The sequence below is a fragment of the Scyliorhinus torazame genome, chromosome 5 (assembly GCF_047496885.1).
Source record: "Scyliorhinus torazame isolate Kashiwa2021f chromosome 5, sScyTor2.1, whole genome shotgun sequence".
Taxonomy (NCBI): Eukaryota; Metazoa; Chordata; class Chondrichthyes; order Carcharhiniformes; family Scyliorhinidae; genus Scyliorhinus; species Scyliorhinus torazame.
In genome coordinates, this window is record NC_092711.1 from 93448720 (window position 1) to 93460123 (window position 11404).

At 52.4% G+C, this 11404-nt stretch overlaps 1 protein-coding gene across 1 annotated transcript; it reads right to left on the reverse strand.

Moving 5' to 3' along the window:
- Positions 1–7303: 7303 nt before the first annotated feature.
- Positions 7304–11164, reverse strand: LOC140418960 (uncharacterized). Its single transcript, XM_072502653.1, has 2 exons — positions 11147–11164; positions 7304–10531 (listed from the first exon to the last, which is right to left on the reverse strand). Exon 2 carries the CDS (start codon positions 10195–10197, stop codon positions 9217–9219), a length of 981 nt encoding a protein of 326 aa, XP_072358754.1. The 5' UTR covers positions 10198–10531; positions 11147–11164; the 3' UTR covers positions 7304–9216.
- Between the last annotated feature and the right edge of the window lie 240 nt (positions 11165–11404).

Genomic DNA, 11404 nt, shown 5'->3' on the forward strand with positions numbered 1-11404 from the left:
TCCCACTTGCCCTTCAGCTCCTCAACCGAGGCTTCCTCCGCCTCCTGCAGCTCCTGGTATATCGCCGAGACCTTACCCTCTCTGACCCAAACGCCCGAAATCACCCTGTCCTGTATCCTTCGGGTAGGCAGCAGCGGGAATTCCCCTACCTGCTTTCTCACGACCGCCCGAACCTGCATATACCTAAAGGCATTTCCCGGAGGCAACCCAAATTTCTCCTCCAGCGCCCTCAGACTGGCAAAAGTCACATCGATGAATAAATCCCCCATCCTTTTAATTCCCGCCCGGTGCCAGCTTAGGAACCCACCATCTATCCTACCTGGAACAAACCTATGGTTGTCCCGTATCGGAGCCCAGACTTAGGCCTCTACATCCCCCTTATGCCGTCTCCACTGCCCCCCAAATCCTCAATGTCACTGTCACCACCGGGCCCGTGGTATTCGGCGTCGACGGAAGCAGTGCCGTCACCAGTGCCCCCAGGCTAGTACCTATACAGGATGCCTCCTCTAACCTTTTCCATGCCGCCCCCTCTCCCTCCATTACCCACTTCCGAATCACAGACACATTCGCTGCCCAGTAATAGCTGCACAGGTTCGGCAACCCCAACCCCCCCCCCCTCAAACTGCGCTCCAAGAACATCCTCTTAACCCTTGGGGTCTTATTTGCCCACACAAATCCCATAATGCTCCTGTTTACCCTCTTAAAGAAGCCCTTGGGGATGAGAATGGGCAGGCATTGAAAGACGAATTGGAACCTGTGGAGGACCGTCATCCTAACGGATTGCACCCTACCCGCCAGGGAGAGTGGCAACATGTCCCACCTCCTGAAGTGCTCCTCCATCTGGTCCACCAGCCGTGCCAGATTGAGCTTATGCAAGACCCCCCAACTCTTAGCCACCTAGATACCCAAATACCGAAAACTCCTCTCCACCATCTTGAGCAGTAGCTCCTCCAACCTCCTTTCCTGGCCCCTCGCATGCACTACAAACAGCTCACTCTTCCCCACGTTGAGCTTGTATCCCGAGAAGTCTCCAAACTCCCGAAGGGTCTACGTGACCTCCCCCATCCCCTCCAGCGGATCCGCAATGTACAGAAGCAGGTCATCTGCGTACAGTGAGACATGGTGCTACCCCCCCCCCCCCCCCCCCCCCCCCCCGCCAGACCAAACCCCTCCAGTTTCTGGACTCCCTCAACGCCATAGGCAGCGGCTCAATCACCAGGACAGAAGGGCACCCCTGCCTCGTTCCATGGTACAACCTAAAATACCCTGACCGCAGCCGGTTCGTCGATACACTTGCCACCGGTGTCTGGTACAACAATTCAACCCACCCTATAACTCCTCCCCGAACCCAAACCTGCCTAACACCTCCCACAGATACTCCCACTCCACCCGGTCAAAGGCTTTCTCCGCGTCCATTGCCGCTACCACTTCTGCATCACCCCCCTCTGTGGGCATCATAATCACATTCAGGAGCCTCCGCACATTCGTGTTCAGCTGCCTGCCCTTCACAAACCCCGTCTGATCCTCATGTATCACTCCTGGGACACAATCCTCAATCCTGGTGGCCAAGACCTCCACCAACAACTTGGCATCTACATTGAGGAGCAAAATCGGCCTGTACGAGCCACACTGCAGCGGGTGCTTGTCCCGCTTGAGGATAAGCGAGGTCAAAGCCTGCGACATCGTCGGGGGAAGAATTCCCTTTTCCTTTGTCTCATTAAAGGTTCTCAGCAGCAATGGGGCCAACAGTTCAAAGAACTTCCTGTAGAACTCAACCGGGAACACATCCGGTCCCGGGGCCTTGCCCGCCTGCATACTCCCCAACCCCTTAACTAGCTCCTCCATCTCGATCGGGGCCCCAAAACCCTCTACTCGCCCCTCCTCCACCCTTGGAAACCTCAGTTGGACCAGGAACTGCCGCATCCCCCTGCCCCCCCCCCTCCCCCCTCAAGGGGGTTCTGACTTGTACAAGTTACCATAAAAGTCCCTAAAGACCTCGTTTATTTTAGCTGGACTCCACACCATGTTCCCCCCCCCATCCCTGATTCCCCCAATCTCCCTAGCCGCCTCCCTCCTCCGCAGCTGATGTGCCAACATCCGACTCGCCTTCTCCCCATGCTCATACACTGCTCCCTGTACCCTCCTCCACTGGACGTCAGCTTTCTCCGTGGTTAGCAAGTCAAACTCCATTTGGAGGCTCCGGCGCTCCTTCAACAGCCCCTCCTCGGGGGATTCCGCATACCTCCTATCCACCCTCAGTATCTCCCCTACCAGTCTCTCCCTCTCCATCCGCTCCCTCCTCCCTGTGGGCCTTGATTGAAATTAGCTCCCCCCTGACCACTGCCTTCAGCGCCTCCCAGGCCACACTCACCGAATCCTCCCCATTATCATTGGCCTCCACATATCTTTGGATGCACCCCCGAACCCGCCCACAAACCTCCTCATCTGCCAGCAGTCCCACATCCATGCGCCACTCTGGCCCCTCGCCCACCCCAACTACAGCTCCACCCAGTGCGGGACGTGATCCGAAATCGCAATGGCCAAATACTCCGTCCCCTCCACTCTCGGGATCGGCGCCCTGCTTATCACGAAAAAGGCTATTCGCGAGTAGGCCTTGTGCACATGGGAGAACAAGGAGTTTGACCTGGCAAACCACCACGGATCCACTCCCCCCATCTGATCCATAAACCCCTTCAGGACCTTGCCGCAGCCGGCCTCTTACCCGACCTCTACCTAGACCGATCCAGTGCCGGGTCCAGTACCGTGTTGAAGTCCCCCCCATTACCAGATTACCTGCCTCCAGATCTGGAATCCGGCTCAGCATGCGCTTCATGAACCCTGCATCGTCCCAGTTCGGAGCATACACATTCACCAGCACCACCCGAGCCCCCTGCAGCCTACCACTCACCATCACATATCGGCCCCCCTTATTCGCCACAATACCCGCCGCCTCAAAAGTCACCCGTTTGCTCACCAAGATTGCGACCCCCCTGTTCTTCGCAAACAGCCCAGAATGAAAGACCTGCCCCACCCATCCCTTCCTCAGCCTGGTCTGATCCGCAACCTTCAGGTCTGCCTTTAGTCCCTTTAAGTGCGCAAACACCCGGGCCCTCTTGACCGGCCCATTCAAGCCTCTCACGTTCCACGTGATCAGTCGGATCGGGGGACTACCCCCCTCGGGGGACCACCCCCCCCCCCCCCCCCCCACCCCCCCCCCACCCCCCACCCCCTGCCAACTAGCCATCTCCTCTTTTAGGCCGGCCATGTGCCCACGCCTCCGGCACTCTTCAGCCCCCCAGGCGGAGGCTCCCTGCCCCGACTCTCCCTCTTACCTCCAGCTCGCCCTCAGTCAGTACAGCAGCAACCCAGTCCCCCCCCCCCCCCCACCAACCCCCCCATCCCCCAGCCAAGCAATTGCTTAACCCCCCTGCTCCCCCCACTGCACTCCCATAAGTCAGCTGACTCCTGCTGACCCCGGCCACTCACGCCTCTGCCACCGATCCTCCTGTTGGATTCCCCCTCAAAGTCCCCCACCAAAGGGGCGGCCCAAGTCCCCCCCTCCACTCCCCCTACAAACCAATGTGTACTCCAGTCCAGTGACGCCCCCCCGCATCAGGCCCCGCCCCCCCTTTCCGTGGGTAAAAGCCTACGATCCCTGCCTGGGCCGACCCCGCCCCCTATGGCGCAGCTCCTTTCTCCTGCAACCTCGCCCCATTCCCCAAAGGCCCAGGGCCTCCAGCACACACTTCCCCCCCCCCCCAATCGAACGTGGGGAACGCCCCCTCCCCATCGAACGCGGGGAACAACCCCTCCCAAACCAGCACACATACAGAAAAAACACAAATATCGCCCCCTCCCTCTCCCCAACATCCCCCATAGCATGCTACAAACCACTAATTTGAGTCCAGCATCTCATTTTTGATAAATGTCCACGCCTCGACCGGTGTATCAAAGTAGTGCTGTCGGTCCTGATACGTGACCCATAGCTGCGCTGGCTGCAACAGGCTGAACTTCACCCCCTTTCCGTGGAGAACCGCCTTGGCCCGGTTGAATCCTGCCCTCTTCTTGGCCAGCTCTGCACTCCAGTCCTGGTAAATGCGGATTTCAGCATTCTCCCACCTGCTGCTCCGCTCCTTCTTCGCCCATCTCAAGACACACTCCCTGTCGGTGAAACGGTGAAACCTCACCACCACAGCCCTCGGCAGCTCATTCACCCTTGGCCTCCTCGCCAGGACTCTATGCGCCCCATCCAGCTCCAGGGGCCTCGGGAAGGCTCCCGCACCCATCAGCGTACCCAGCATCGTAGCCACATACGCCCCAGCATCCAACCCCTCCACACCTTCAGGGAGACCCAGAATCCGCAGATTCTTCCTCCTCGACCTGTTCTCCAGATCCTCAAATTTCTCCTGCCATTTTTTATGCAACGCCTCGTGCGCCTCCACTTTCACCGCCAGGCCCAGGATCTCGTCCTCGGAGGACTTTTGCTGCACCTCCTTAATCGCTGTCCCCTGCATCCTCTGGGTCTCCACCAGCCTTTCAATCGACAACCTCATCGGGGCCAACATCTCCGCCTTCAATTCCGCAAAGCAGCTTCTCCAAAACTCTTGCGGCTCCCGAGACCACTGAGCCCATGCTGCCTGGTCTCCGCCCGCCGCCATCTTGCTTTTTCTCACCCCTTCTCCTCTCTTCTCTAATGCCACTTTTTTGACCACTCCGCTCCTGGTCCACTCCATACAGTGCTGGGGGAACCTCACTGCTGCCTTCCCACACCGGGAATCATCGTCCAAGTGCCGCTGGGGCTCCTTAGAAGGGCCCAAAAGTCCGTTCACGGCGGGAGCTGCCGAACGTGCGACCTACCCAGGCATAGCCCCAACCGGAAGACCCATCTCTGGTCAGATATGACACCAAGGCTCTCAACCATTCTATTCAGCTTCAGAACGTTGCTGGGGAAGGTATGGAGTTGGCAGCTAGGGTTGAAGCAGGAACTGAAGACAATGGCTTCAGTCTTTCCAATATTTAATTGGAGGAAATTTCTGTTCATGCAGCACTAGATATCAGAGAAGTCAGGACAGTGTATGAGTTGGGGGGGGAACTTGGAGATTATGTTATTCTCATAAACCTGCTACTCTGGTCCTGGTCTGGTTCCACTTCAGATAGAGAATTGAATCCTTTCCCACAGTCCCCATATTTCCACGGTTTCTCCATGGTGCCGGTGTCCTTCTGTCTGTCTGTGTTGGCTGGTGAGTTGAAGGCTGGTCCACACACAGCCTGAGTACGATCTCTTCCTGATGTGAAACCTAGTCCACACACACAGCCTGAGTACGATCTCTTCCTGATGTGGAGCCTGGTCCACACACACAGCCTGAGTACGATCTCTTCCTGATGTGAAACCTGGTCCCCACACACAGCCTGAGTACGGTCACTTCCTGATGTGAAACCTGGTCCACACACAGCCTGAGTACGATCTCTTCCTGATGTGAAACCTAGTCCACACACACAGCCTGAGTACGATCTCTTCCTGATGTGGAGCCTGGTCCACACACACAGCCTGAGTACGGTCACTTCCTGATGTGAAACCTGGTCCCCACACACAGCCTGAGTACGGTCACTTCCTGATGTGAAACCTGGTCCACACACACAGCCTGAGTACGGTCACTTCCTGATGTGAAGCCTGGTCCACACACACAGCCTGAGTACGGTCACTTCCTGATGTGAAACCTGGTCCACACACAGCCTGAGTACGATCTCTTCCTGATGTGAAACCTAGTCCACACACACAGCCTGAGTACGGTCACTTCCTGATGTGAAACCTGGTCCCCACACACAGCCTGAGTACGGTCACTTCCTGATGTGAAACCTGGTCCACACACACAGCCTGAGTACGGTCACTTCCTGATGTGAAGCCTGGTCCACACACACAGCCTGAGTACGGTCACTTCCTGATGTGGAGCCTGGCCCCCACACACAGCCTGAGTACGGTCTCTTCCTGATGTGAAGCCTGGTCCGCACACACAGCCTGAGTACGGTCACTTCCTGATGTGAAGCCTGGTCCACACACACAGCCTGAGTATGGTCACTTCCTGATGTGAAACCTGGTCCACACACACAGCCTGAGTACGGTCTCTTCCTGATGTGAAACCTGGTCCACACACACAGCCTGAGTACGGTCACTTCCTGATGTGAAGCCTGGTCCACACACACAGCCTGAGTACGGTCACTTCCTGATGTGAAACCTGGTCCACACACACAGCCTGAGTACGGTCTCTTCCTGATGTGAAACCTGGTCCACACACACAGCCTGAGTACGGTCACTTCCTGATGTGAAACCTGGTCCACACACACAGCCTGAGTACGGTCTCTTCCTGATGTGAAACCTGGGCCACACACACAGCCTGAGTACGGTCACTTCCTGATGTGAAACCTGGTCCACACACACAGCCTGAGTACGGTCACTTCCTGATGTGAAGCCTGGTCCACACACACAGCCTGAGTACGGTCACTTCCTGATGTGAAACCTGGTCCACACACACAGCCTGAGTACGGTCTCTTCCTGATGTGAAACCTGGGCCACACACACAGCCTGAGTACGGTCTCTTCCTGATGTGAAACCTGGTCCACACACACAGCCTGAGTACGGTCTCTTCCTGATGTGAAACCTGGGCCACACACACAGCCTGAGTACGGTCTCTTCCTGATGTGAAACCTGGTCCACACACAGCCTGAGTACGGTCTCTTCCTGATGTAAATGGTGCAATATGTTTTCAGACTCTGTGACAGGTTAAAGCTCTTTGCACAGTCAGTTCGCTGGAAGAGTCACTCAGTGTGTAAGTGCCTCAGTGCTTTTCCAGTCGCACTGATGTTTGCAATCTTTTCTTTTAGTCAGGACAAACATTTCTCCTTCCACATTGAAAGGCCGATGATTTTCAACTCCTGATGAATCGATAGACTGTCAGGACTTGCATGATGTTTGGTTTGAATTTCCCATCTGCAATCCTCATATTGTGTAAAAGAAGTTTACATTGAATTACTTAGATTCTACAATGAACAGGCCAGTTGGTCCAACTGTTCTGCTGCTGATTATACTCGACACATCTCCTTCCATTCTATCCACCTCATCTCAGCCTGTCAGCTGATCTTTCCATTCCCTTTTCTCATGTGCTTGTCCCATTTCCTTTTGGAAACATCCCAGCGCTTTCCACAACTCCTTCCCTGGTAACAAGTTGCACATTCTAATCCAGTGAATGAAGAAATGTGTCTATATCTCCCTCTTGGACTTATTAGTAACTCTCTTGTATTTATGACCTAGTTTACAATAATAATAATCTTTATTATCACAAGTAGGCTTATGCAATGAAGTGACTGTGAAAAACCCCTAGTCACCACACTCCGGCACCTGTTCAGGTTCACAGAGGGAAAATTCACAATGTCCAATTCATCCAACAAACACATCTTTCAGGACTTGTGAGAGGAAACCCGAGCATTCGGAGGAAACCCACACCGACACGGGGAGAACATGCAGACTCCGCACAGTGACCCAAGCAGGAATTTAACCTGGGACCCTGGCGCTGTGAAGCAACAGTGCTTGTCAGCCTCCTCGGTGTTAAGCACGAAACCGACGAATCCCGCACCGTTTCTCAGTGCTAACCACTGTGCCGCCCATGTTTATTCCTGGCTCCCAGTTTGCGACTCCTTTACAATTGGCAGCATCCGCTCCACCTCTCCCCTGTCCAACTCACAGATCGTTTTAAAGCTTTGTATCAGGTCACTACTCAATTATTTGTTTTTTCAAGAAAATAAGGCCCAATCTGTTTAATTTTTACCCGATAGCTGTAATCTCTGTTTACAAAAATCATTACGATGCATCCAGATTAGAAATTGAGGAGAGAAACCTTTTTTTGAGTTGGCACGTGCGCCTGTGTGGTCGCTTCTCTGCAGATCTGGTACCCTGAGAGCCCCGCCCCTCATTCACTGATTGGTTGGAGGACAAGCTGTTTCCGTTAGTCATTTTGCTACCCCCTATTGGTCAGGAGCTGCCGTCAATCATTGCCTGGGCATTGTGAGGTGTCAGGTGAGAGGTCAGTGTTAGCACTGGGACTGCGGCGCCGAGGACCCGGGTTCGATCCGTGTGGAGTTTGCATATTCTCCCCGTGTCTGCGTGGGTCTGACCCCCACAACCCAAAAAGATGTGCAAGGTAGGTGAATTGGCCATGTTAAATTGCCCCTTAATTGGAAAACATTGGGTACTCCAAAGTTATTTTTTTAAAGCGCAATAAAAATTGCCATTGATCTGAACAATCCTAAGTGCGCTAATAGCTACACTGACAATCAATTTAAGATAATCAGTCCAGCTCGTAACAGGACTCATTTTATTTTGCTAAAAGCGACATACTTTCATATGCAGGCACCAGTTCTCTGAATATGATCAAGACTTGCAACTTTTTTTGAATTACTCGGAAGTTCAAGGAACCTGTAGTTTTCTGTTGATTTGTCAACATCAATGTTTCAGCCAATCAGAGTGCACTTGCAAACCAATCAGCCCTCTTGACTCCTGTTGTATTAATTGTGATCATTTGAAATTTGGCATTTTTCTGTTTGTCCTGATAAGTACAAAATGAAAAGCTTCAGCAACATTTCTCTTTTCAGCAATTTTAATTTCAGTGCTCATAAGTGACTTTAAGTTCTTTTAAGTTCCTTGAGAATTTACTTTGATAGTGGAGGTGTCACTGTGAAGAATGTGTAAGTCAGTAAGAATTGTCAGCAAGGATTAATCACCAGTTTCTAATTGGTGATGTTAATCAGTGGAATCTTAGCCATAGTATTGCTAGTTTAGCTCACTTAGCTAGACAGCTGGTCTGTAATGCAGAGCAAGGGCATCAGTCAAGGTTATTCATGAAGGCCTGCCTTCTCAACCTTGCTCCTTGCCAGAGGTGTGCCTCAGGTTAAATCACAACCAGTCAGCCTGTGGTCATTTGCTCAACTTTACCTAGAGACAGTGAATTGTAGAGTTTGCACTAAAGATCCATTTTGTGCTGAAGGAAAAGTTCATAAATTTATTATCAACAAGTTCCTGAATTAAAGCAAAAAAAAATCACAGATGGTGCTCTTTAAATGGAACTTTGCAGCCCTGAAAATCAGTGACAGATCCAGAATATTAAACTCCAGCCAGTTATAGGGATCGTTAATGTCAGCAGAAACAAACCAAATATTGTCAGATTATCAATCCTGGATGTGCTTAACAGCAGAATCCAAACCCTGCAGACAGTTGTGAACTCGCTGGTGTGTCAGCAGGTGGGATGACCGAGTGTATCCCTTCCCACACTCAGAGCAGGTGAACGGCCTTTCCCCGGTGTGAGTGCGCTTATGTAAATGCAGGCTGCCAGACTGAGTAAATCCTTTCCCACACTCGGAGCAAGTGAATGGTCTCTCTCCAGTGTGAGTGCGCTGATGTGCAGTGAGGATTGATAACTGCCTGAAACTCTTTCCACAGTATGTGCAAATGAATGGCTTCTCCTCTGTGTGAATTCGCTGGTGTGACTGGAGGCTGGATGAATTAGTGAATTCATTCCCACACATGGAGCAGGTGAATGGCCTCTCTCCAGTGTGAACCCGCTTGTGTGCACGGAGGTTGGATGAAGACCTGAACCTCTTTCCACAGGAAGTGCAGCTGAACGGCCTCTCCTCAGTATGAATTCTCTGGTGTGACAGCAGGTTGGATGACAGAGTGAAGCCCTTCCCACACACAGAACAGGTGAACGGCTTCACCCCTCTGTGAATTTGCTGGTGTGACCAAAGACCGGATGGACCAGCGAAATTCTTCCCACACAAGGAACAGGTGAACGACTTCCCCCCAGTGTGAACTCGTTGATGTGCATTGAGGTTGGATGAACATGAGAACCTCTTTCCACAGGTAAAGCAGCTGAACGGTCTCTCCTCTGTGTGAATACGCTGGTGTGACAGCAGGTGGGATGATGTTGTGAATCCCTTCCCACACTCGGAACAGATGAATGGCTTCTTCCCAGTGTGACTCTGTCGATGGTATTCCAGCAGGTATGGATAATTGAATCCTTTACCACAATCATCGCATTTCCATGGTTTCTCCATTTTGTTAGCCCCAATGTGACTGCGTCGATGAGTTTCCAGCCGAGATGGATAATTGAATCCCTTCCCACAGTCCCCACATTTCCACGGTTTCTCCATAGTGCTGGTATCCTTGTGTCTCTCCAGTTTGTACAATCAGTTGAAGCTTCAGTCACACACAGAGCTCATGTACGGTTTCTCCCCACTGTGAATGGTGATGTTTTTTCAGGCTGTGCGAGCTCTTTCCACAGTCAGTTCACTGAAACACTCTCACTCAATGTGTGTGTCTCGGTGCTTTCCCAGTCACACTGAGGTTTGAAATTTTCATTCAAAGACAGAACAAACATTTCTCCTCCCACTGTAAATGACAACAGTATTTAGGTCCTGATGAATCAGGTGGCTGTGTCAGATCTTGATGTGAATTTCAGTCTGTAAATCCTCCTCTTCTAATACCCTGGAAAAGCAAAACTATTCTGAACAGACAATTCTAGTTTCTCTGGAACATTTTTCCTTCTCTTGTTCCCCCAAAGCTGTAAATCCCCGTCCCACACACTCTCCCTCCTTCCTGGGCTGAAATGCAAACCCTTCTCACTATCTCCACCATTTCATGTCTCCACTCTCAGCACAGACAATGATTGTGAAGGGTTTGCGGATCCACAAAGTCCAATTCCTCCCACCCGCTGACTCCACATCTTAGGCACAAACAAGGCCCGAGACATCAATCACACTGCGCATACTCCAAGCTCTTTGACGCTGCGCCTGCGCGCTAATATTGAGCCCCGCAGCCGGACTGCGCATGCTCTCGCTCTCAATGCCCCGGAGGTGATTGACGGCAGCTCCGGACCAATAGGGAGAGCGGGCGGGAGTGGCCGGTCCTCCAACCAATCGGAGTGAATGAGGGATGCAACTAAAGCATGCGCACTGCAAGTAATGGCGATTAACAGGCACTTATCTGGCGAATCCGCACACGCGAAGAGAGAATATTGGTACGGAAGATGAGAAGGATCGGAGATTTCTCAAACATGTGTAAACCGAAAGGCAAAAAAGCGGACAAACCGGGTCCATTTACCACGAACGGGGCCGCAGCGCCTCATGTCCAGCCTGCGTTAACGGTCACCATCTTTATTGGGGACAACATGCAGCAAGACGCATGCGCGATCGCCATCTTTCTTGGGGGCAATGTTTTGAATGACTGGGCGGAGCTTGTTACCCATTGTTCAGAATACAGACAACCTGTCCATCAAACTGCATTACCCTTTGAGACCCAAGGTCTTATTTGTGAAGCAGAGAAAGAAAGAAAAATAAACAAATCCTGCCGTCCGGATCC